At 42.5% G+C, this 27,610-nt stretch overlaps 2 protein-coding genes across 2 annotated transcripts in view; one reads left to right on the forward strand and one right to left on the reverse strand.

Annotated features, from left to right (window-relative positions):
- Nucleotides 1–1,651: 1,651 nt before the first annotated feature.
- Nucleotides 1,652–27,605, reverse strand: CAPZA1 (capping actin protein of muscle Z-line subunit alpha 1). Its single transcript, XM_053244909.1, has 10 exons — nt 27,458–27,605; nt 12,984–13,047; nt 11,530–11,581; nt 10,767–10,830; nt 9,126–9,332; nt 7,712–7,791; nt 7,041–7,119; nt 6,017–6,088; nt 4,625–4,687; nt 1,652–2,694 (listed from the first exon to the last, which is right to left on the reverse strand). Exons 1-10 carry the CDS (start codon nt 27,494–27,496, stop codon nt 2,554–2,556), a joined length of 861 nt encoding a protein of 286 aa, XP_053100884.1. The 5' UTR covers nt 27,497–27,605; the 3' UTR covers nt 1,652–2,553.
- Nucleotides 5,911–27,610, forward strand: part of ST7L (suppression of tumorigenicity 7 like) — a 106,476-nt gene continuing 84,776 nt past the window's right edge. The window contains exon 1 of the mRNA XM_053244898.1: nt 5,911–5,997. Coding sequence (XP_053100873.1) covers nt 5,922–5,997 — 76 coding nt within the window. The 5' untranslated portion in view covers nt 5,911–5,921. The remainder of the gene's footprint in view (nt 5,998–27,610) is intronic.

Here is a 27,610-nt window from a genome sequence, read left to right on the forward strand (position 1 = left end):
CACATATACAAGTTTTATTTTGAACACTTACTCCTGAAGAAGTGTTTTGTACAACTTAAAAAGGCTAGTGTTTTCAACAGTAGTTCTTTCCATAAAAGGTATTGGCTCACTTGCTCTGAGCTTTAGCCTCCTCGTATGACACTGGTGAACTCCCTGCATATTGTAATTCAAAGCTAATCAAGCCAGGTATGGAGAAGAAAAAGTTGGTCTAGATCTTCACTGAATTATCTTTAGATGAAAGTGTTGTTGAGCTGCTTGGAAACAATGACTACAACACTATGCATTCAAATATATGATTAAATAAAATAAATAAATAGGCATGTAGAGAATTGCCCAGAAAATTCAGAGTCAATTTAACAGTGGAAACAGAAGCAAGAAGAAAAGACACAATTAGAAGAGTTACTTAAACTACAGCATGATCAAGTAAGCCATAGGAAAAAGCATAAACAAGTGCCAGCCTGGTTAAACAGCAGAGTCAATGAAGCTATAAAGCAATGTTTGAAAAACTACGATAAACCATACAGTATCGTATATTAGTCAAGCCATGCAAGAATGTGAGTTCAGATTGTGTGTGTACATATATATTTTAAGACACTTCAAGAGAAGGACCATTTGACAATGAGTATAAAAGGACTGACAGAAGATAAAGAAATGGCTGAGAAATGACTGAATTATTTGCATCAGTCTACACTGCCAATGGTATAGGAGAGTGACATGTGAACTCTTGTTTTCAGTGAGGGCACCTGAAATGCTAAGTCAAATAGAAGTAGCAGAGGATAAAGTTGGAGAACTTGACAAAAATGCAAATGGGTGACATGATGTGGTATGCTCAATTTCCCCCAAAGGTTTGAAGTGATGCACTTCATCAGAGTCTCCTAACAGAACACTAGGACTGCTAATAAGACAATTATGTGTTGCTAGCTTGTTAAGAACAGGAAGCAGAGACTAGGAAAGCATATTATACAACACAACAGGAAGTAGACATTGAGCTCCATGTGGATCTACATTGGGAGTAGTGCTATTAACTTATCCATAAATGTTCTGGAGTGGGGGTAAACACTGAGGTAGGTGAGATATTAAGGAAGATAAAATTACACACACACTCTGGAAAATACCTGAAGTAATTTTCCAGACTGAGTAAGCATTCAACATGAATAAAGTAACTAATATTGGTACAAAAATCCTCTCTCTCTCTCTCTCTCTCTCTCTCTCTCTCTCTCTCACACTCACACACACACACACACACACACACACACACACACACACACACACACACACACACACACTGTATAGGGTGATGAGGTCAAAATTTGTTAACTACCCAGAATATATTTTGGGGGGTCAGTGGAAAGCTCGCTGAAAAGGTCTACCAATAACTATTGGCCATGATAGTAAAGAATAGAACCTCCCTGTTCTGAAGCAGCATACCTAATTATCAGATACTGGCAACAAAAACAACAATGGTTGCTTATCTAAGCTAATGACTGCTGGAACCAGCATTTTGAACTTGATGGACCTTGATTCAGTTCAGCAAGGTATTGTATTAGCATCTTCTTCCCAATATCTTCAAAATTCTTATTGACAAAAACCTCCCCAAGCAGCCAGAGTAAGACAGTGTTCTTCATAAAAAGAAGCAGGCTACACCAGCAAGTTTTGGTGCAAATCTTTTATTGACCATTTAAACGTGTCCATTCATACATCTCTGGTACAAATGCCAGTAAACTTGCCACAAAGTATTAACACACTAAATCCTATGCTCCTTAAAACATTTTCAGCTTTACATTTTTGTAATTTCTTCTTTGTCTAAACAAAATGCCTCAGCAGCAATTACAGTATTTTGGGGGGTAGGGGGAATCGAGGACCCATCCTGTAAAACTGCAAATGTATATATTAACTGTACTTCCAGAAAAGGACAGAGAAGAAAAAGGTTCACTTGCAGAAAATGTGGCTCAAGTCTTTGGATAAAAACAAACAAACAAAAACAACCCCCCCCCGCTACACCCCACCCAAACCACTTTTCCAGAGGATCTGGCCTTCTTGGGATATCTGGGAGGGGTCTTGTAAACACCTTGCAAACATGAAAAGCTAAGCCTAGAGGACATTGAGAGGTGGAGATTGGCAATTGTGGGCAGCAGGGTAGGACAAGTTATATCTGCTGAAGTGCAATGCCTTAAAGCTGCCAGCAGTCCTATTGAACTGAATGCAATACCTGGACTGCTGGCCAGAATACTGGAACAGTATCTCCAATATTGCCAGCCTGCATTTCTAGTAGGACTTTCTTAGCTAAGAAGTTTTCCAACCACTACAAAAGGCAGAGTGACAGCACTGTTCCCAAAGTGGCCCAAAGAAAAAAGCCTACTAGGAAATGAACAATGACTTTCACAGAGGAAGTTTATAAGCAGGGACACAAATCCATGAGGCTAGAAAACCTGTTAACTCTGAAAGCCCTAGACAAATGCCAATATCTCAGAGAAACCACCTACTTGGCAAAGGACCACATTTGCTTTGTTTTCTTTGCATGCCAACATTTCCGACAACACCTCTGCTCTGGCCTTAGGCGTTCTGCATTTCTTTGCCAATCTTGTAGCTGAGGATTTTGTTCCAATCAATCTTGGTACGGGTGACGGGCAGTTGGCGGCGTAAGGCTTTGAATGTGGTGTCTGACATAGTCTGATAGTTTTCACTGATTGCTGTCTGCAAACAATTACGTGGATTTGAAGTTAGAATGGAAAAGATACACACACATTTTCATTTACTGCCTGTTGTTTACCCCTTAACTAACTGTATTGTTGGTCAGGCTGGTCAAATATGCTACAAGTATGGCCTTTTTGCATGCCCTCGTGCCTTTTTACATGCCCCTCAATGCATGCTTACAGGAGGGCAGCCATTAAATCACTACCCAGTGCAGAAAAGGAAGGAGCTTTGGAACTTATGACACACAGAAGGGGCAGCCTAGACATGATTGCAGGAGATCCATGTGGTTAAACCCAGATCTGCTGCAATCATGTAGATAGCTGGGTACATGTGAAAGGAGCACTGTTCTTTCCTTTTCCATGCCTTTGCTCCCACCCCAGCATATTTCTTCCTATTGGGCTCACTTATGCTATGAGAATCAAACTGGGGAAATTTTTGGGGGGGGGGGATGGCAGACAGAGGAGAGTGGGGAGGTAAGCTATAGAAGGGGAAAGGATCATTTCCCTTGGCCCACATTCCTTGTTGTGTCTTAAACTGAACTCCCTCTCACCTGCCCCCCTCGCAAGCAAATGGATCTTCCACTGTCACTCTAGTTTGGTCCAAAGATTGCCACTTGCTTGCCAGTGCCTTACCATCCCCCCACCCCACCAATGCAAATAGGACTGTCAGCCAACGCAAACAGAATTGTCAGGTAATAACCTGTATGGAGCTTTAGTATTTTAGTTTGGATAAATGCTTGTTCTGAATGATAAATCTATGTGCTTTCTACCAATACTGTTTGGCATATTATCCACCCTCTCCCCTGCCTGTGAGTCTGACTCAGCATTTTTAAACCTATATGTATGTCTGAGATCACTAAAGCTGCTGCAGTTCACAGGAAACACTGCTCATATGGCTGCAGATGCAGGGTTGGTGCGCATGGATAAAAAAAGAACATGTTTAATTTAAAAAGTTAAGAACCAGCTTTATCAATCTGGGTTCCTATAAACCAATCAGAGCTCATAGCCCTTTTGAACATGAGATCAAATACACTTACAAGCGTTAGGTGTTCCTAGATACTGCCAATATACCTTGCAAATAAGGAAGGCGAGTGTCTGAATTTGTTCCATATCTAATTTGTGCAATAAAAAAACATTACAGACTACCATGAATTAAAACTGACAGGGTTATGATCTGGGAGTGTGCATATGTGTATTCTAAGTTATTGTGAAAGAATGTACTAGTTTTTATGATTCATTACCAATCATGTTGTTTTGCACAGAACCCATCAGTTATGAATGTCTGGAGCCGCTATCCAGATCATGTTGTTTTTCTCTTTGACTGCATGCCACCTAGGAGCTTTTGCTGAAGGGCAGTAAACAATGCTCTACTGTAACTTTTTTGTAGACGGTCAGGAGCTCAGAAGCCAGGCTGATAGTGGGTAAAAAACCCCATTCATCTTCTAGAATTATGGGTCTTAACCCAGGGTGGGGGAGGGCGGTCACGATTCATGTTCACTTGTTCACAGTCCCACACTTTACAGTCATTTTTACCTACAATTCCAAACCCATATCTTTGTCAGCCAACTCATATAAATATATACATGCGGTCACTCCACATGGCTGTGTAGAGACATGGTACAGCCAAAAGTCATGTAAAGGGCAAGAGAGAACACCAAAAGGTTATCCAAGGGCAAGATCTGAGGGGGCATGATGGAGTGACCTTGCTAAATAAAGTAGATCTAGGTCAGGTTATTGCCTGCACAGGAAACTGCCTGGGAGCGCAATGCACACCACCTCGGTTTCTAACACAGGAGAAAGTCAGGACATTAATGAAATGAGATAAATAAGTGGATGTGACCTATAACACAAATTAAAAAGGAAGGAAAGTTCTCTTTCTCCAAATTAAGGATAAATTAAATGGAGAAATGCTTAAATAATAATGATCTTACCTGATACTCATTTTCTGCATGTTCAATGATTTTAATAAACTCCTTGGCTGTTTGGACATCATTCTACAAAGATAAAAAGGCAAATGATTGGTCTGTCACCACATCATGAACGTTTCTAAATGAAGTTGTACACAACATTCAATTGTACAGAATGGGAAACAGACAAAGCTCGCACTCTGGGATGAAACATGGGTGCTTCCAGCTATTACCAGTGAATGTTGATCAGCAGGGTATAAAATTAGAAATGAAGTTTTTATTCTTAGATTGACCTCTTATTGGATTTGTCAATGTCTTGTTTGGCAAACCATTATGGATATTTGAAATAGATTAAAAAAAAAAAAGAGTTAGGCATGTTGTGGACTCCAAATTGAGAGATGGCCACCTTGTACAGGAAAAATCAACTTAAGCAGAATGTGTGCCATACATGCTGCTAACCTACCTTTTCTTTGCAAACAGGTCCAGAATTAGCTAAGCAGGGTCCACCCTGGTTGCATTTGAATGGGAGACTAGAAGTGCGAGCACTGTAAGATATTCTCCTCAGGGGATTGAGCTGCTCTGGGAAGAGCATCTAGGTTCCAAGTTCCTTCCCTGGCATCTCCAAGATAGGGCTGAGAGAGATTCCTGCCTGCAACCTTGGAGAAGCCGCTGCCAGTCTGTGAAGACAATACTGAGCTAGATAGACCAATGGTTTGACTCAGTATATGGCAGTTTCCTATATTCCTATTTTCTGACAAAATAGTTTGATAAAAGGCATACAGTATGTATGATACATAAGGGCACACGATGTAGATTATAAGGCAGCTACTTTCTTCACATTAAGCTAGAAGACAGAGTGCTTCTTGGTTTCTGATATGCTTTGTTACTTACAAACCTTCAGCAACAAAAGCCTGATTGCAGTTGTTTTCCCGGAGTGCTAGGAATTTTGAAAACTGAGCACCTCAAATCTTTGAAAATTCGACATGGTTCTTACCAGAAATACAGAAACTGCAAGCACTGTGTGTGACTGCAGCTATGAAGCTCTCTAAACCCATTGTTTATATGAACTAGCTACCCCTTGAGCTTTTCACTGCTGAGAACTTGATGGAATTGCTTTGATTTGGGTTTTTTTAATGCATTAAGGATCCATTTCAGCAGTAAGACGTTGTGATACAGGTTGTTTTTCCCTAGAGAGAGAATACACACCCTTGGAATGATGGTGAATGATATAATCTCATGGCTGCTAACGTATGCCTTCATGCACACCCTTTTAATATAACCAGTTCATTGTACTGTTTTTTTAACCACAGCATGATGTGCCATGTGCAAGTGCTACCTCAATAAGCCTGGAACCCGGTCTGAAAGCAAAATTGCATACAGTCAACGTGAAACTTTAGGTAAGCTTGCTTTACTCACCAAAACTGCTACAGAATCCTGTATATCTTTGTGACTAACCAGTTGCACGTTACCATCTTCATAGTAATGAACCTAAATTAAGACAAGACCCATATAGAGTTGAGTACAATACTGTCATAGTAATATTTGTAGGCCTCAAACACTGCCTAATTCTGTTGTGCCAAGTACTTTAAACATAAATTACAAGAAATATTTATATACTGCTTTTCAATGAAAGTTTCCAAAGTGGTTTACATAGAAAAATAAAGAAGATGGTTCCTTGTCCCAAAAAGGCTCATGATCTAAACATAAAGAGATCTAGGAACAACATCTCATCCCACTCCTATTTCAGCATTAGAACAGCCCTTGTTCACAGCAACATAGAAGAGGAAACAAGGCAGATGGATTTTCTTTAAATTGACCAGGTCTTTCCCAGGAGATGCTATGGGAGGAATGCTAGATTTATAGTGGTGGACAAGGCTTCACATTATGGCCAACAAGCTAAAACCTTATTTCATAGAACATGAGATAAAATGGGAGCTATTTTAACAGGGTGTGTGTGTAATATTGTATTTTTATATTTCTTTCAAATATTCATTGGATAAAGAAAAATCCTGTGACCAACTTACTATTTCTTTGAGCAAACCAAGGCTGATCGGATTAAAGAGGTATTATAACTTGGCCTGATAAGTCTATATTTAAACCTAATGTAGTTAAGACAAAGTAACCTCTAGGATTCCTCAAGAGCGTTTAAATTTTGGTAGCTCACATTAAACTCAAGAGACCTTATTGTACTGAAGTGTCGGTTACATCATGTTCTGACACACTTCATAATAGATATGAGAGTCTGCTAAAGTCCACTTATGAAGATAGTTTTTTTCAAGTGTAGACATGTTCATTTTTAGCTTTGGATGTTCATATTTGGGCTGTGTTGACTAACACAACACTTACTACATTTGCATTAAGCACAGGAGAGGGCAGGCCAATAGAAACTGCCAACAGAAATCTTGTATTTACCCTGCATTGTTTGAGTCGCTTCACTGACCTGGATTTTTAACACTGCAACCACCTGAGCCGTAGGTGGTGTGATGGTAAATTTCCACTCCGACCTCCAGCGCCCATTCCTACACAGAACAGAGCAGACATTGACAGTAATCTAACAGCTTCCAACAGGAAGTGGGAAATAGCCAAGAATCACTTCCCCCAAACAGCTTACACTGAAGTAGGTTACTGACTATATGTTGTGACCTCTCCAGGCAGATTCACCTGGAATGAACACAGATGGCAACTCCTATGGAAATGAACACTATTTCATAGCTGAAATCAACTTTGATTATAAAGGGAGAGAAGAGAGTATCATTAGTGTACTACTGCTTTTCTGAACAATACAGCCTTCATTTAGTTTTATAAAAGAACACCAAAAGTGTTCTTATACTCAAGAGCCTACCTGTTGCAATTTATTCTACTGGTGGAGTGAGAGAGCAGTTTTGGCTTTGAGAGAGCCAAAGCTACAGCCAACTGGCTTTCTTGGTTCCCCTCTCTTTTGCAGCCCAACTCAAAGAACAGCAGATCTGTCTCCAAACAGTTTACTCGCTTTCAGAGAAGGTGGTCAGTTAAGTGGAGGCAGATATCCTGCACTTCTGGATCAATGAGGGTTTACAAACTATGTAATAAATAAATGAAGAAGGAAGATTATCTTAAACATACAGTGCTTACCAGAAGTTTTTGGGCTGAAACTGGTGACTTTCAATGCAAGCAATGACTGTTGGCTGCCCATCTATAGTCTTACTGTAAACCTGTTTACAGAAGAAAAAAAAAATAATAAATAATACACATATTGCAAACGTAAGTATCTTTAGACCGTTCAAACAGCAGCAACAGCAGCGTGAGAGCCGTTTTTCTGTGGGTTCATTCAATCCACATTTAAAAACCAGCCACCTTGTGGACAGGAGCAATCATATGGGTCTTTGCCACCCAACTGTCACCACAATTTCAAGCAATGGTCAAAGATGGCAAGGATGGGCTCTGGCCACATCCATGTGCAAGTGGTCCTTTAAACACTGCAGCAATGCCATGTGATGAACTCATAGCAAAGCAGCTCCCATGCTGCTGTAATTTATTTATTCATTCGTTCATCACATTTATATACCGCCCAAACTTTCGTCTCTGGGCGGTTAACATAAAATAATTAAAACACATATAAAAAGTTAAAACAATTCAACAATTTAAAATCAATCACAAAATTAAAACCAACAAATTTTAAAAGGCTGAGAAAGCTTGGTTAAAAAGATGGGTTTTTAGATGTTTTTTAAAAATTGCCAGAGATGGGGAGGATCGTATCTTAGTGGGGAGTGCATTCCACAATCTCGGGGCAGCAACCGAGAAGGCCCGTCTTTGTGTAGCCATCAGATGAGTTGGCGGTAATTGGAAACGGACCTCCTCAGATGACTTCAATGGGCGGTGGGGCTCATAGTGAATAAGATGCTATCTTAAATACCCAGGGCCTAAGTCATTTTGGGCTTTATAAGTTATAACTAGCACTTTGTATTTTGCCCGGAAACCTATTCACAGCCAGTGTAACTCCATCAGCAAGGGAGTAATATGGTCTCTCTGAGATGACCCAGAGACCAACCAGTCTAAAGGACAGGTAATGTCTAAAGGACACCCTATTCACTGTTATAGCTGCTTTCAAAGTACATCAGGCTGAATTCCAAAGCCTGCTTCCCTGAGATTGGTTTTAATACATGTATTTTACTTACGTGCAGACTTTCTTTTCTTATATTCCCTTCTTGCCTGCATAACAAGGGGAGTGTCTCTCCCATATTTATCATATCTGACAGGCACTGCAGATAATTTAAGTACAGAGCCATACAAATATGTATGCTTTTCTTATACTAAGGTGAAAGGAGAGAGGAGATATCTCAGATCCATTTGAGCCCCAGGAAACATTCCAAAGCTCAGCCTTCATATCTCTAGAAGGTCATGAATAAATACACACTCCACTGTTTTAAAATGTCCCATTCCAGCACAGAAAAAGTACTAATAAAATTGGTAGTGTCAGAGCTATTATTTGCATTATTAACAAATGTGAAGGCAATAGGTTTCCATAAAAGGAGGTTGGATACTTAACCGTACAAAAGCCATGTGGATAGTGATCTTTCACATAGGCTCTTAATGCGGTGTCACAGGCATCCCTCCAGGACTTTAGCGCTGCATCTGTATCCTCTGGCTGGGGATCACTTGCTTCTTTCCTTAAATGATCAAACTTAAAGGAAAGCTTGTTCCTTGGGTCTAAAAATCGGCCATTACCCAGATCGCCATGTTCTGTAATTAAGACCTTAAAAAGAAAGACCAGCCTGTAGTGAGAGCAATAATTTAAGTGCACCTTCTTGTGCACTTCCTGGCAGCTGGTTCAGATAAGGCTCCCCCCACCCCTTAAATCAATGCCATTGTCTATTTTGCAAGGGCATTAACAATGCATAAAGTTGGAGACTATATATACAGTATCACCAGTGCTGGAAAATACTACATGAACTCTGCTTTGTAAAAACCACAAGTAGAAATTCATCTCTCTGCTTCCTGATGGAAGCATCTGTTCAGGACGTTTAATACACATCATAATGGTTTGCTGACCTAGGTGACTCTTCATAGCTCTTCAGGTCAAAAGAAGTATCTGGAAAACATTATGCTACCTGCGTTTGGCTGCCTGTGAGAACCGCCGGGATCCATGTGGATCCCAGCGGTCCTGCGGCACCAAACCCAGCACTGAAGCCTGGCTCTTAGCTGAAGTTAAGGGTGCAAACTGGCTTGAAGCTCACGCTGACACAGAGATGGGCACCTAGAACGCCTGTCCCTTGGGGGAATCTCTGGGTGCACGGTGTACTGTGGGATACCCGGAGGCTGGGAATACGAGCTCCTGCCACCATCTTGAAGACTCAGTGTGATAGTGAAGCGAAAAGGAGGCAATGGCAGGAGATATTGTGGGTGGGGAGATGAGAAGAGAGAATCATGAAACAATGGAGGCCATTGCATTGGCTCATTCTTTTCAGCTGTGTTTGGGCCAGAGCCGTCAGGCCCTACTGTGGTTGGGAAGAGGGATCTAGGAATATGGTTCTTTCCTAATATGTTCATCACCACTGTCTCATCTTGATCTCAGGGACTAGAGGGGTGGTGTCTCTCTGTGTGTATACACACACACACACACACACACGGCAATGTGTCTGACATATGGCTGATTCCCATTTCCAACCCAACAAGCTCCCAGCATTCCATCTCAGAATCCAGTGGCTTTACTAAGCAGATTTGCCAAAATTCACAACAGCGACACACACACTGTACACAATTAAAGAACTCACACGCACACCCCTGGAACCAAAGTGACATATTATCTAGGTCAATATTGCACATATGGTGCAGAAATAGTTTGCTTGCCTCAACATGTACCCAACATTGTATTATCCCTGTATTTTCAAGCAGTTCCACATTTTGGAATAGCCTTTAAAATGCAGACATGAGCTCAAAATTATCTACTTCATCATGCACACAAAATCCAGGACAGCTATATTCAACTTCCACTGTACCCTAAACCCTAGCCTTTAATGGTTCCCATAAGAACAGGGATGTTTTTGTTTTTAATACAAAGAGAAGAAACAGTAACCTGATCAACCATCTATTTGTGTGCTCAGTTGTAACCTTCTAATCTGATTTCCGTAGATAGAGGTCATAGTCTCTAGTTTCAAAAGGTACAAGGGAAAGGAGAATTTTCATTTACCTGATCATCGTACCCATCTATCTTAACAGGAGTGAACTGATCCATGTTATACTGGGCAAATGCACTGTGAGAAACAGGTAATAAGTAAATGTTAGATTCTGATCCTAAAAGTTTCAGAAACAGGTTGTTTGGCAGCATGAGGACCAAAGCACAAGTCTAGAAAAACATTGGCCATTTGGATCCTATCTTTTACATATAAAGGTAAAGTGTGACGTCAAGTTGATTTCGACTCCTGGCACCCACAGAGCCCTGTGGTTTTCTTTTGGTAGAATACAGAAAGGGTTTATCATTGTCGTCTCCTGCGCAGTATGCGATTATGCCTTTCAGCATCTTCCTATATCGCTTCTGCCCAATATAGTACCAGCGGGGATTCGAACTGGCAACCTTCTGCTTGTTAGTCAAGCATTTCCCCACCGTGCCATTAGGTGGTTCATCTTTTACATATACTTTCCTTGAAAAGAACCACAGACTGCATTTCTGGTTATTTTGTGTACACGTAGAGCAAGAAACATATGTATTTCCCCTTCTACATCTGTTAATAAACCCAAAAGGAACACCATGGTCCCACTTTCTGCTACTGTTCACTGCCAAGAATGAGCCAGTGGTAGCACAACCTCACTACTACAGAGTTATCATAAGAGAAAATGCAAGACCTGGAGTGGGAGTGGAAGTTCAAGGGGTAACTATGCACTCTGTTAAGTCATTCCTTATAACATCAACCATGTTTCTTTTTTTAAAAAGCAAAAAACACAGCAATACTTACTGAGCTGCTCCTTCCCTAAGAAGGTTGTCATTATTAAGCAGCAACCGAACATCTAGGAAAAAGAAAATATTCATGTAGATTAGCAACAGTTTCACTGCTTCAATGTAATATTTAAAGGTAAAGTGTGCCATCAGGTCGATTTTGACTCCTGGTGTCCACAGAGCCCTGTGGTTTTCTTTTGGTAGAATACAGGAGGGGTTTACCATTGCCTCCTCCTGCGCAGTATGAGATTATGGCTTTCAGCATCTTCCTATATCACTGCTGCCCGAAAAAGAACCAGTGGGGATTCAAACTGGCAACCTTCTGCCTGTCAGTGAAGCATTTCCCCACTGCACCACATAATGTTTACTAATGCACCCAAATAAATGTTTGAGTAACCACTTGTTTGGCATATATAACAAACAGATCATGTTAAGAGCATTTGCTTTACGCACACTTGCATGTGCACACGCACGCACAGTATGGTCTATATTTGAAAGCTGGCTTTTAAACAGCAGTCAGTTTTGGAGCTGGTATGGGGAAGCAATGAGGAATTTACATGTTTTTAACCAAAACTAAGACAAAAATAGTGGCTAAGCAGAAAAGCAGAAAACAGTTAACACTTTCATTAAAATTTTTTATATGTGATAGAAACCAGGGTGAAACATTTTACTCCTGACTACAATACTGGAGCTCAAAAGAAGAAAATCTGAGGGTTAAATTCTGTACATATTTTAAATTTCCATGAACAGATCTGGAGAGCTCTGATAAATTCTAAAGGACACTGAAGGTAACAGAGAAGCAACCAGTGCACTTGTGTAGTGGAAACACAAAAGGATTCATTCAGTTGCAAGGCTGTGCAATTTCATGTTTTTCCTCCCAGGCACTGAAATAAGGAGCAGTACAGCAGGTGTGTGCTTGCTTAGCGAGAAAAGAAAAGGGGGGCGGGGGAGGCTTTGCTGCGGTGGGGACATGCCAAGTCACGGGTGTGTGGTGATGGCGGCTGTGAGCAGGCTGAGACGCAGAAGTATGGAGGGCTAGGGCAGAGGGACCAGACTGACTAAACTTTACTCAGTTTGTACCCAGACTGAAGGCCTACAGGATATCAAGCAGAAACTAGGTGATGGAATTTGAGGTTCAGGCAATACATGTGTAAAATGGAAGCAATGACTCTCATATATGAGCTATATGTCTTGTGACGCTGACAGGAAGAGCAGCTGCTTGTATTAGGAAATTCAGCTATTCCTGCTGTGGAATGAAATAAATACATTGAGTGTGCATTCACATTTTAAACAAAAAAAACCTCACAAGAAATTAATGACTTCAGATGTTGAAGATATTTTAAAAGGATACTGAAGAGCACTGAGTAACTAATGTAATATTGCCTTAACAGTTCTACTTTGCAAGTGTGCAATAATTATTTTGTTGTTGATGAAATGCAGAATGATGTATGCATATTTTTCCTCTTTACTTACCGTTAAACACTTCATTGAATTCCCCAGGTGGTGCATGGGTGATGAATTTTGCAGCTATACGCACCTGTAGAGAAATTAGTTGGGTATTAGTGGAGCCAACTTATTCAGTGACTCTTAAACTGTCTTTAGCTATGGCTGCAGGTGAAGCCACAAAATATCCATGGTGGCAACAGGTGCAGCTGCAACAGAATCACATTGCACACAAGTGCCCACATCTGAGAAACTTTGAACTAAATAAATTGTGCTCATTATTTCTTTTGGAGCTCACTAAAACTACAACATGCATCAACAGATGGTTTACCAGAAAACTTTTAAACCAGAGATGAACAGCCTAAGGATCCTGTATTTTCAACTGTTGGGTACTGAGATGGAGTTTTTCCAAGTCTCTGCAACATTATGACATGACAAGATGAATTTGTTGAAACTTCCTCACAACTCTTACAGGTACCAGAGCAGAGCAGAGCAGAGGTTGGCCCTCCCTGTGTTTTGAGTGCTCTTCAATTTCATGTGATCTTCTATGCATCATCGTATAATGTACAGGCATATCTCGTTATCTGCGGGTTCAACACATGCAGTTTCATGTATCCATGATCGGGGAATAGGCACCCGACCTCAGCATACCGGGGGGCGGGGGGGAGAGCCAAACCCCATGGAGCTTGCATAATCTGTGGGTTGGAGGTGGTGGTGGAGACAGTACCTTTTAAAACCACAGCTGTGCCGCGGGGATGGTGGCACAGGCGGCTGCAGTGGTGGGGATGGCAGCAGAGACTCCTTCTCCCTCCCTGCCTTCCTCCCAAATGACTGCTTGGGCCGGTGTACAGGCCATTTCGGGCCTCTCTGAGCATGAGAGCATGTGCCTTCACATTCATTTGGGAGACTGGGAGGGAGAAGGAGTCCTTGTTGCTGCCTCCACTGCCATCCACCCCCCCACCCCACCCCGCTGTGGCCGCATCCACAGCCATCCCTGTCGCACAGTGGTGGTTCTAAATGGTACAATCACTGCAGCTGCCATTCCCACGGCTGCAGCCGCCTCTGCTGCCATCCCCGCCACATAGCAGCAGTTTTAAAAAGTACCGCTGCTGCCTCCAGGAACCTAACCTCCAATCCCCATTGCCCCAATAGATTGATATTTGCGGATTCTGAATAGAGCGGAATGGAACCCCCACGAATATCGAGGTTTTCCCGTATTCTCTTCATGTACATAGGACACACAGCTCTTATTTTAAAAAATCCATCTTCATTAGTTCTGGGCTCCAAATCCACATTTTTATATAGAGAGGTGTGCTTTTCACAGCAAATGAACCCTCACAAGGAAATCTGAAAGTCAGATGTCAGATTCAAAAATATGACAAAATGTATGTCACATTTTCAAGGAACAAGCCTTTAAAAACAAACAAAAAACTAACAGTATTGACCATGTGATGCTAGATATTTTGCAGAAAAGATAATAATGAGCTCTTGTCAGGGGCAGATTAACCCTTTTGCTGCCCATAGGCAAGCAAGGATTGCTGCCCCTCTCCTCCCTGACGATGTTGTGTCTTGGTTGTGCACAATAATAAATACAACCAATCATAGATAGATAGATAGATAGATAGATAGATAGATAGATAGATAGATAGATAGATAGATAGATGTGTGTGTGTGTGTGTACATGTATATTCATCATGCAGCATGCTAAAATGAAATTGGGCCAGGCAGCACCACCTTGTCTCGGCCTCCCACTTCTCCTCCTCCTCCCCCTCCCCTGTCCCCAGCAGTACATAGCAGCAGGAGCGGGCAGGGCATGCCGCCAGGGCTGCCTAGCTGGCTCGTCGTCCAGGTCCTCTTCCTTACCTGGCTCCTTGCTCCTGCTCCCCTCTGGTGGTGTATGTGTGGTTGCTGTGTCCTCCAGGAGGGACCTGGTCCCGGTACGGTCTGGGCCAATGGCAGGCAGCATCACCTGCAGGCCCAGGACTCGAGCTGGAGGGAGAAGAAGCTGGCCAGGTCTGGCTTGCAAAGGAAGTTCCATACTGAAGTGACAGGCAGCCCACCACTGTGGAGTGGCGATTCCCGTATGTTTAGCAGGGGGACAGCAGCTGGCCCTGTCCAGCCACAGCGCAGCGTCCCTCCAGTGGTTGTTGCTGGTGTCTACCTTATTAGAACTGTCAGCTCTTTGGGGACAGGGGACCATCTTATTTATGTATTATTTCTTTTCTTATGTAAACCGCTTTGAGAATTTTGTTGAAGAGCAGTATATAAATATTCATAGTAGTACGTAGTAGTGCACCCTCTGCACCATCCCTCTGTACCATCTCCAAGCAGGCCCAGCCCCCTCGGTTCTTTCCGCACTGGGGGCTGAGTTCAGCCAAAAAAACTTTTTCTACTAACCTATCCTTTCAGCGACTGTGATTCTTGTCTCTCAGGGCTGGTGTCCTTGTATTGGCAGGAGAGGAATGTGTTTTTTAGTTTTATGTTGCATTTGTGCTATGTGACATGCACTGTTATACTCTGCACCCGCAGGCTAGTTTATGTGGCAAATGCCTACCCTTCAGAAATGATACCCTTTTGGGAAAGTAGTCATTAACCAAAAGGAAACTACAGAACTGACCAGGAGGATGACAACCACACGAGTCCAGGAGCAAAGTATATGGGGATACCTGGTAACTCGCCTTCTAAACCTATAGCAGCTGCCTGTTGGCTTGACTATGCCCTCTGACTCCGAGCATTAACAATATGCTCGAAGAAAACCTATGATGAAACAAATACCAACTCTCTCTCTCTCTTTCTCTCCTGGTGACTCTGAGACGGTGCACGCTACAACAAGCAGAGCCAGTCAGCCTAGGATTGGTTGCCACCCGGAAGGAAGCTGATGGGATGGCGCGCACTGCCGCCCCACCCCTTGGCTTCAGGCTGCTTCCTGCTTCAGATCTTCCTTCCTTCCCACGCCGGCACTGCCCACCTGCTCTGCAAATTCAAACTCTCACTGACTGAACGACAACTTAAAACAAATTGATCCGAGGCTTGTCGTTGTACCCTTAAACACTCTGAATAAGCAGCATGCTGCATCTGGTAATATGGCCACTCATCGGACCATGCATTTCCTCTTGAAGCTGGGTGGTCAGGAACGATTGTTAAGATTTGCCACCGTAGGCAAGTGCCTACCTTGCCTCTCTTTTAATCCGCCCCTGACTTTTGCTGACTTCCATTACAGAATATGTAATTCACTTAGAGTTCAGTCAGGTTGTCTCAAAGGTTGCCAGCCAGGTAAAAAATAGATACTAATAGATGCAGGCATCCATCTATTTAATTAATAAATTAAATTTATTTATTTAACATATTTGTATACTGCCAAAACGCAAGTCTCTGGGCGGTTTACAACAAAACAATAAAAACAACAAATAAAAAGTTTAAAACATTACAACAATTTAAAATTTAAAACTATTAAAAATAATCAAACTATTAAAATGTTATCTAATTAAAAGCCTGGGTGAACAAATGTGTTTTGACTGGCTTTTTAAAAGTTGTAAGAGATGGGGAGGCTCTTATTTCAGCAGGGAGTGTGTTCCAAAGCCTAGGGGCAGCAATGGAGAAGGCCTGTCCCAAGTAGCCATGAGCCGAGCCGGTGGCAAGGCAACTGCAGAAGAACCGCTCCTGATGCTCTCAATGGGTGGTGTGGTTCAGAGCGAAAAAAACGTTCTCTTAAATACCCAGGGCCCAAGCTGTTTAGGGCTTTATAGGTTACTAGCTGGGCCGGGCACAGAGCATCTGCACCTCTAGGCCCTACCCCCCACCGCCACCACCATTTTCTTCCCTGCCCACCCGCTGCCATTTTCTCCCCCCCCCGTCAACTGCTGCCATTCGCAGCTGTCTTTTTCACTGGCCAGCTGGCTCACTACCACCACAATTTTCTTCCCTCCCGCCCCCATCGCTATCCAGCAGCTGCTTGCGAATTCTCATGAAAGCTGCCATGCATGGGATTAGCGACAGGTACGCCTAGGAGAAATTGCTAGCTAGCTAGATAACCAAGACCTTATATTTTGCCTGGAAACTTATCGGTAACCAGTGCAGATCTTTTAAGATAGGAGTGATATGGTCTCTCTGAGATGACCCAGGGATCAACCTGGCTGCCGAATTCTGAATCAACCGCTATTTCTGGACTACAAAGGCAGCCCCACATAGAGCGCATTTAGGTAGTCAAGTCTGGAGGTGACCAGCAGATGTACTACTGTTCTGGGGTCATTTATTTCAAGAAATGGACACAGCTGGTGTATCAGCCTAAGCTGGTAAAAGGCACTTCTGGCCCCTGCCTCAACCTGGGACATCATGGAGAGGTTTGTGTCCAGAAGTAGCCCCAGACTGAGTACTTGATCCTTCTGGGGAAGTGACACTCCATTCAGAACTGACAGATCAAAATCATCTCCTGAGTTCCAACCCTGCACAATAAGTACCTCCATCTTATCTGGATTCCATCTCAGCTTGTTAGCTCTCATCCAGCCCATCACCGTCTCCAGGCAGGCAGTTAGGGAGGTTATACCTTCTCCTGTATCATCAACATACTGATAACACCCTGCACAATTCTCCTGATGATCTCTCCCAGCAGTTTCATGTAGATGTTAAACAACATCAAAGACAATAAGGAGCCCTGAGGGACACCATATAAATGTTCAGATTTTTTACAGCAGCAGTCTCCAAGGGACACCATCTGGAATCTGCCCGAGAGGTTGGAGTGGATCCATTGCAAAGCAGTGCCTCCCATCCCCAACCTCCTCAAATGCTCCAGAAAGATACTATGGTTGATAGTATCGAAAGCTGCTGGGCAGTCCAAAAGGACCAACAGAGTCACACTTGCTCTGTCAATTCCCAATTGATCATCCACCAGGCTGACCTAGGCAGTCTCCACCCCATAGCCCACCCTAAAGCCAGTCTGAAAAGGGTCTACTGCCTGGAGTTGGGAGGCCACTACCCTCTCAATTGGCTTGCCCAACCACAGAAGTTGGGAGACAGGCCTATAGTTGCTTAACTCTGAAGGATCCAATGCAGGCTTCTTCAAAAGAGGTCTAACAATTGCCTCCTTAAGGCAAGGAGGCATCCTGCCCTGCCTCAGAGAAGCATTTTTGATCTCTACTAGGCCTTCCACAACAACTTTCCTGCAAGATAGTATAAGCCATGTTGGGCAAGGGTCAAGAGAACAGGTGGTAGGCCACACCACTCCAAGCAGCTTGTCCACATCCTCACGAGTCACAAACAGGAACTGATCCAGCCTAACCACATAAAAGGATTCTCTGGACACCTCCGATTCAGCTACTGCAGTAATTGTGGGGTCTAAATCCAAGTTGGCTCAAACACCAGAGATTTTATCCACAAAAAAACTCACGGAACACTTCACAGCAGGTAATAGATGGCTCCAAGTTCTGATTCAAGGGAGGAGGGGCACTTACTAGCCCTCTCAGAACCCTGAACTACTCCGCTGGATGTGAACTTGCGGATGCAATACGGGCTGAAAATAATCTCTTCTTTGCTGCCCGTATTGCCAGAGCATAGATCTTCAAATGTGCTCTCTGTTGTAATCTGTCGGATTCGAGTCGAGCCTTCCTCCACTGGTGCTCCAGTCATCTACCCCGCTGCTTCATATACCAAGGGGCCAATTTTAAAGCGGGTAGGAGACAGTGATGAGTGCCCTCATCCCCTTGCAAGCAGGATACTCAGCACCACACAGATCTTCTCTCTAGAGGTTTCATTTCCTCTGCCATTTCCAGACTATGGGAAATACCTATATCAGGCAGCAGCGATATAGGAAGATGCTAAAAGGCATCATCTCATACTGTGTGGGAGATGGCAATGATAAACCCCTCCTGTATTCTACTAAAGACAGGAGGAGTTTACCATTCTCTGTGGTTGCCAGGAGTCGACACCGACTCAATGACACACTTTACCTTTAAGTAACAGCAGGAATTCTTTCTGAGCAGTGGGGAGGGCTCTCACAAGTTCTTACCATCTCCATATCCCAGTGCAAATGATAGAAGGCCCACTTCTCTCCTAAGACCTCTCACTGTTTGCTGGGAAAGATTCTGAGGGAACAAAGGGAGGGGATTGATAGTGACCACAAATAATGGCAGGCTAGTGAGGTATGCCCAAATTTGTGGAACTCTGCTTGCATGCCTACTGCATACCTGCCATGTTTCCTAGCACAAACTTTGGGGGTTATCAGTTGCCTATAATGCAGTTTATTTGCTGATGATGACAGGCAGGAAAGGTAGAAGCTACAGACCAACAAGAAGCTAGGACAACTAACTTTTGTGGTAGGACATACCTTCCTTCCAAAAAGCATGAAGGATACCATCCCTGCTCAAAAAATATATATGTTAGGAGTATCAAGACTGGATATGTGTACAAGGAATGATCTGTAATGTGTTTCATGAATCATGCTCTTATGGGCTGTGAAAGAAATTGGTCAAACTCATCAAAATCTCATGGAAAGAAATACAGATACACAAAAAACAAGGTAGAAGTTGATGGAAAGAGAAATAGCACAAGGCATTTCATCTGCTGAAACTGGAATGGTGATATCAGAGGGGGAACTCTCTGCATCAAGAATCTGGATTTCTCCAAATGACTTAACTTTATGAACACCTATTAAAATCTACCACTCTGAATTGTGGGCACATATTTTGCCATTACTGCCAGGCTTTGCAATGGGCATTGTACAAGTCCATCTGCCATCAGCCAGGGGAAATATATTATTCTCAAACAAGCCACTGAGAAGATATTCTCTGAACATTAAAATGAAATGCCTGATAAGCCAGAAAAGGAATACTGCTCAAAGCCTTAACATCCTTTAAAAACACCAGAGAGATAACAGAACCAGCAACCCTCAAGGCCAGGCATTTCTCATGGGGTGTTGACCTGTTTAGTTGCTGTTGCAATCTTGTTTTATATTCACTTCTGGACAAGCAAATCTAAGGAATGCTGGTTGGTTAATTGTAGGAACTATTGTAATCTAGATGACAGTATTACGAGTTCATGGAACAGTAGCTATGGTGAGACATTGGTGAGACAGCTATGGCAAGACATCCCGATGTACTGAAAAATAAGCAATCACCAAATCTGGAATTTTAGAAAAATGAAACCAAAGCAGGCACTGTTTCTGCTGCACATGCTGAATACACCCCCAAGGCTAGGCATATTGTATATATACATGTACTACTTCGACTACACAGAAACCTTTCTTTCTTTCCTTCACTGTTTGTCTTGTGCGAGGAAAACATAAAGCAGGTGTGATGAAGAGACACACAGACCACAAATCACCTACTTGGCAAGATGGAGAAAATTTCTGTTCAAATTCACCTTAGCTACCAGTTGATGACAGAGTTTGGTGCTAGTTGGGCCTCCCCTCTAGACCTCATGATTTATCATAATCAATTCCATGCTACTCTCTGTACTTGAGCTACTGTGCTTATGAGAGTTCCAGGCTGAGGAAAGAAACGGCAACAATTCCACACAGAACTTGAAACTATTTCTGGCATGTATCATTGCAGGGACTTGCTGAAGCTGTCCTGTGGCACATTTCTCCTCATTTTCCTGGAACTGAATATTTTATTGGACACTTTACTGTAGTCCAATCATAAACATGCAGAAGGGGGCAAGGGATTTGAAACGCCAAGTAGTAATTGCTAAGATACAATCTAAACGAAAGGTCAGATTCTCAGGACAGTTTCGAGCCTTCAAGAAAAGCAATACAAATTTCTAGAATTAAAGTCATTTGAGTCTTCTTAGCAATCAGTTTGCCTACAGACCAATATTATGCATGCACATAAGTGTGGCACTAAAGCTGGCCCAGTGCACACTGCAACACCTGGATGAACAACAGACCCTTGCACCCCTCCCTTCTTGCAGAAAACCAACCCACACAGACCCACAAGCTCTAAATACTCTGTGGGACATAGCTGAGGCCAAAGCCTCCTTCCTAGTCTGTGTAACAGAACTGAAACATTGTGTCTTTGGCGTCATGGTGCCAGTCTGGAAAAGACTGTGGCATTTTCAGATTCTGCAACTTCCATCAGTCCATGGGAAGAACAATGAATGGGATATGTTCTCCCACTATGACAAAGCTGCCACTGCTTCTGATAGAAAAATCATTAGGTTGCCCTGTGAGAACAGGGATAGCAGAAAGCTGAACAGTAAGTAATAGAAAGATTTCCACTGCATTTTTTCCTCATGGACTTTCCAGAGCACTGCCCTAAATGGCTGAAAGACTCCTTCAAACTATAGCATGTGCTTTTATTAGAAAGTGCAACTGTAAGCAGTAAGCATGACGCTCTGGTTGCATTAAAGCACTGCTACAAATACGGTGCTCAGAGAACATATTACTTTGTCTAACAAGCAGCAGGATCCATTTCAATGGGGAGCGTGATAGTGTAAGACCCATCCCCTCCTGCTTCAGTCATCTTCAGCTATAGTCTCCCCTCAAGGGTGCCCAAAAATGATGATCAGGCAAAGGAAGATGCCAAAAGACTGACAAGTATACGTCCCCTTTTAAACATTAGACCTATGCAATCTCTTATACTCAAATAGTGGCAACTTATTCAAATATAGAACTGCGGAACACGTACAATTCTGCCAAGCAGAAACAGAGATAAAGTTAGAAGGGTTTAAGCTTTCTACGTTTTGGTGTAGAGCTTTCTGATGTTTTAAAGATCTACCTCAAACATGGGAAACATTAAAAAGCATATGCTCCTTAACAGACACTAATCTGTTTTGATTTCAACTCTTTAGTAAAAAATGATAGTGAAATACTCAAGGAAAGAGAATAGCTAAATCCATGCTTAGGGCAAGCAATATTGATGAAGCAACTACATACAGTTCCAATTAGCAAGGAAAAAACCAAACATTTAAATAAAGTAATACATGACTATATTATCTTTCTTTTAGAAAAGGAAAGGCATTGTGACCATAACTGTAAACGACAGATTAATGCCTTTTGTTAAACAGAGCTAGGTCATAATGTCCACAGTCACAGTAATCCCTAATTTCAGACTTCTTAACTGGTTGTCATTTTGGCATCTCTGCATTGCTAGGCTGCTGATGCAGAAAGGTCCCCATTTCTTCGAGAAAGAAGGGTGAGAAAATCCTATTCCATGAATCTGACATAAATACAGAGTGCTAGAGTAATTAAGTAAATTTCTTCTAAAGGGGAATACTTACCAGAATAATTTGGGTTTCATGAGTACGTACATTAATATTCAAATGAAGCACAGTCCAAATGCTCTGTTTTATAGCCTACATTCTTTGAAATGCGGAAAACTCAATTCTCCCACACCAACTCCATGAAATTAATACAAATCTCACAGCAGCAGTGCCTGTTAAGGGGTGTGCATGGACCAGTTTGTGGTCGAACCATTCTGACGTGAACCAGGCTGGATCAGTGGTTCAATTGTGGACCGCTCTTAACTGGTTTGTCGGTTTGACCAGCCTAGCTGAATTCGGACCAAACCACTGCGAAATGGTCCATGCACTGTTGGACTGTCCAAAATACTTAAGACATATGACACTTCCTTCTTGAATCAGGCCATAGATGATAGGGAAGCTTGTCTTGTTTATCTCATTTGTCAATACATATTAAGTTGTTGATTCTGTGGCAATTTCACCATGTTGTATTAGGCCAGTGTGTGGATGGATTGGCTTTTCCCTCAGCAGGGGTTATGATATGAAAGTGGAATTTTGGTCTGTTCCAAATCTGATTCTATAGCTATTCTCTATAGTTCCATGCTGATTTGTCACAGTGGCATTTTGATAGGAAAGTGTAGCTAAAGATAACTCAGCTTCACTAGTTCAACTGCTAACTGAGCAGAGGCACTGTTAAAAAAGTGGTGATTCTCTTTATTGAGTAGGGGGAGAGCAACTGGCCAAATCCAACCCCACAGCAATCCCTCCAGTGGCTGTTGCTGGTGTCTATCTTGTATTTTTGTTTTTAGTTTGTGAGCCCTTTAGGGATAAGGATCCATCTTTATTTATTTTTTATTTCTCTATGTAAACCGCTTTGGGAAAATTGGTTGAAAAATGATATATAAATATTCATAGTAGTAGTAACCAGATGTGGGGTGGGCAGAATGGGTGGATAGGTGCTACTTTACCTTTCATATCTGATTATCAATGAAGTTTTTCCTATGTTGTATTGGCTAGTTACCCTAGCTTTGAATGTGTATTTTTTTTAGCATGTGTCTTCCATTATACAAAAATGTGGACATAAGGGCTCATAGTCAACTAACATCCATCAGATACTCTAACAGCACAATCATATGGATGTTTATCAAAAGATTCTCAGTGGGGATTGCAAGTGTACATAGGATTACAGCCCAAGTCATTTCAGCTCTGTGCCTCACATTTCCTCGATAAAACTCTAGAAACAACCCAGAAACTCTAGAAACCATTGAGTTCTTAGTATTCACAACAGTTCTGTTCCATATCTGATCCATGGTCTCCTCTTCATGAGACTTCATGCAGCCCTCAATAGTTTCTTTGCAGTTACTGTACATATGTTGTTACACAAAGAAGTCTTTATAAAGCATTTTTTTGCTTTTATTAGTGAACTGGATTCATCCAGATTTAACTGAAATACTACAGAGTCAAGAGAAATGGCACATGGACCATGCAGAAAGCTCCATATAAGCCATCAAATGCAGAAAATGGGGCCCTGTGTATATAAACACAGCAAACACAAGTATATAAACACAGCAAACACAAACAAAATGACAATAAGTCATTTGCTGCTGTTCATTTTTAAAAGCATTACCTGTCACAATAAGCCAAATGAGTTGAAGCAAATAAAAATGCAGTTGATATTACACTAATTGGCAGTGATCACTAACTGCGAAGAGTGGTCCTTTCTTTTCCTTCCTGGTTACTTCTGAGTAAACAAGCAAATGAGATGAGTGAGTGTGCTCATATCCCCCTTATGTCTTGAAGAAACATACAGAATAAACACACAGTGAGTGGGGGGCAGCAGCTCAACAACCTGCTCTTTGTTATGGCCAGTATCACCCATCCCCCCGTACTGCTCACACACACCTCTTGCAAACAGTTCACCTTACTTAGTATTACATGAGACTGCTGAAATATTTGCATTTGTCTGAAATGGTCCTAGAGGCAGGTGGTGGCTACTGCAGAGCTGCTTCGAACCTCTACCTAAGATACGGCAAGCTGTGAGCAGGATCAACAGACAGAAATAGGCCAGCTATCAGAAAGGCCCACCAGTGTTCTCTCTAAGGCGTGCACACATGCCTGCGCTCACAAGCTTTTTGATGTCCGCTCAGTTAATTTTAGATCCCACTCAGGTTGAATCGGGAAGGCCGCATTCTGAATGCATGTGTGCACACACTGCCTTGATACTTGATGCCGCCTAGAACAAATCTCATTCCACACAAAGTTTAAAAAAAATAAATAGGAAGAACACTGGGACCCATACACCTAGCCAGCACCCTGGAGCAATTGCTCCATTATAATCTGGCCCTGGATGGGGGGTACCTGGCCTGGCAGCACTACATGTGAAAGGGACATGGACAATAAGTTGAATATGAGCCAGCAGTGTAATGCAGCTGCTAAAAAAACTAATCCAACCCTAGGCATATTTTATCTATCTTATTTTTATACCGCCTCATATGTACATCTCTGGGTGGTGATATTGTCAAGATCACAGGAAATAAAGGTTCCACTGTATTCTGCACTGGTCAGACTTCACTTGGAATAGTGGCGGACATGATGTGCAGTGTCTCATTGAAACTGCAAACCCACACCAGCACTGCTGCAGATGCATAAAGGATAGGTGGCTGCATAAGTAGCACTGCTGCAGTAACTCTCATTGCAGCAAGTGGAAGTAAATGTGGCAGCACTGCTTGTACAACCTCTCGTCCTCAACAGCAACAGGGCTGCCTCATGCATTGGCAGCAGCCCCGGTTCCCTGCAGCATTTACAAGATACTGAACATTATGTCACCCACCGTGAACAGTTCTGGGCCTGCAATTTAAGAAGGATGTTTTAAAAATATGTCAAAGGAATGGGTTCAGAGGAGTGAACATAACATAATAACAGCCCTGCTGGATCAGGCCCAAAGCCCATCTAGTCCAGCATCCTGTTTCACACAGTCGTCCACCAGATGCCACTGGAAGCCTACAGGCAGGAGTTGAGGGCATGCCCTCCCTCCTGCTGTTATTCCCCTGTAACTGGTACTCAGCAGCATCCTGCCTTTGAGGCTGGAGGTGGCCTACAGCTCTCCAACTAGTAGCCGATAATAGACCTCTCCTCCATGAAGTTATCTAAACCCCTCTTAAAGCCATCCAGGTTGTTGGCTGTCACCACATCTTGTGGCAGAGAATTCCACAAGTTGATTATGCATTGTGTGAAAAAGTACTTCTGTTTGTTGGTCCTAGATTTCCTGGCAATCAGTTTCATGGGATGACCGCTGGGTCTAGTGTTATGTGAGAGGGAGAAGAATTTCTCTCTATCCACTTTCTCCACACCATGCATGATATTATAGACCTCACTCGTGTCTCAACGCAGTCATCTTTTTTCTAAACTAAACAGTCCCAGGTGCTGTAGCCTTGCCTCATAAGAAAAGTGCTCTAGGCCTCGATCATCTTGGTTGCCCTCTTCTGCACCTTTTCCAGTTCTAGTGCAACAAAGATGGTGAGGGGTCTAGAAACAGTGCTATGCAGAATGACTGAAAGAACAAGGGATGTTTAACATGGAGAAAAGAAGATCAAGGAGGGATATGATAACCATCTTCAAATATCTGAAGGGCTGTCACACAGACAAAGCAGCTGACTTGCTCTCCATTGATCCCAAGGGCAACCAATGGCTTAGAGTGATAAGGAAGCCTAGAGGTAAAAAAATCTTAAGGCCGATTTAACCATGGAAGAGTCTTCCTCATGCAGTAGTGGGTTTCCCTTTACTAGAGATTTTCAAAAAATGTCTGGACAGCCATCTGTCAGGGATGCTGTAGCAGTTACCAGCTCTCAGCAGGGAATTGGACTAGAAAGCTCTGAACTCCCTTCCATTTATGATAAACGTTCACTACCAGAGAGGAGTTACAAACATGAAGCACATGTTCACACCATTTGGACATGTATGTGTTGCTGGAAAAAGTACAACATACCATTACTTAGTTAACATACCCTGTATCTGTAAAAGGAGGAGAAAAGCAAACAATACACATCTTGTTTCTGATATTTTACTGTTAACTTTTCATGGACATTTTACCCCCTCAAATCTAACCACACAGGATAGTGTCTCAGCAACTAAAGTCAGTCACATGTTGCTGTAAATGCAATCAGCATTTTACATCACCACTTTCTTGCAGGTGTTCGAGTCAGTCCCTATGCAGTGTTAAAAGGAAATACTGAAAAAAATGGTACACACTCTGTACTTGCCACTACACCACACATCAGAAAGCCATTTTTTCTTGGCATGGCTCTGAATCCTTCCATGGTCACACCTCCCACAGCTATTATGCAGGCCAAATAAACATTCAATTCCAACTCCTTAGTTAAACATGTTTCAGTGGAAATTAAACAATGTTACATTTATTAGAATAAGATAAGATACAATTAAGAAAACATATGTTTAAAATCTCTTATATAATGTCCATGAGAATATGCAAGCGGATGTACTGAGGCTGCAATCCTGTGCATACTTAAACTAAAGTGTGCTGTTGAGGCGGTTTAGACTCCTGGTGACCACAGAGCCCTGTATTTTTTCTTTGGTAGAATACAGGAGATGTTTAACATTGCCTCTTCCCACGCAGCACAAGATGATACCTTTCAGCATCTTCCTATATTGCTGCTGCCCGATATAGGTGGGAAACATACCAGCAAACTGGCAACCTCTGACTTGATAATCAAGTCATTTCCCCGCTGTGCCATTAGGTGGCTTGCTTACCTGGGAGTAAACCACACTGAACATAATTTCCTGTAAACATGGATAAGGTCACAGTGGATTTTTATTTTAAATAGTCCAGCTTTGGAATAAATTGTTTTCTCCTCAATTGCTTCAAAATCACACCTCAAACATTTTTCTGAGAGGACCACTATTTCCTTCTGCTTTGGAAATACATGTTTGCCATTATTTGTTCAAGCAAAATTCCACAGCCTGGATAATGCAGCAGGGAACAGAATCCTTCCCCTTTTCCATAAAATAAAACTTTAAAAATGTAATGGCATGGATCTCAACAACAGATCTCTCCCACATGGTTTACTTCCCAGAACACTTTGCGAAATTCCCACCAGTAGAGATTAGAAAAAGAGCAACTCTTTTTTGCAAAACCGAAACATTCCCCAGCCCCCGGAAGTAAGGGGGACCTTTAAACTAGCGAAAGCTTCTCACTTGTAGGAGTCTTGGGGAGACTGCCAAAAGGAACAAGGCGGGTAACGGCTACCTCTTTGCTTCACGAGAAACTAATCATTTATCCTTTCCATTAATTAGAAACAATTCTGACAACTTCCTACCTTCTCCTCATCCGACACCCGATCCTCGAAGTCTGCCATTTTGGCTTCTCTGAACCCTTACCCAGCCCAGCCAACCTGTCACCCCCGCGCAAAGCACTCTGGGAATGGGGGCGTAGCCGGGGTGTGTGGCAATCTATCAATCGAGTCCGGGGG

Source organism: Hemicordylus capensis, chromosome 4 (genome assembly GCF_027244095.1).
Source record: "Hemicordylus capensis ecotype Gifberg chromosome 4, rHemCap1.1.pri, whole genome shotgun sequence".
NCBI classification, from domain to species: domain Eukaryota; kingdom Metazoa; phylum Chordata; class Lepidosauria; order Squamata; family Cordylidae; genus Hemicordylus; species Hemicordylus capensis.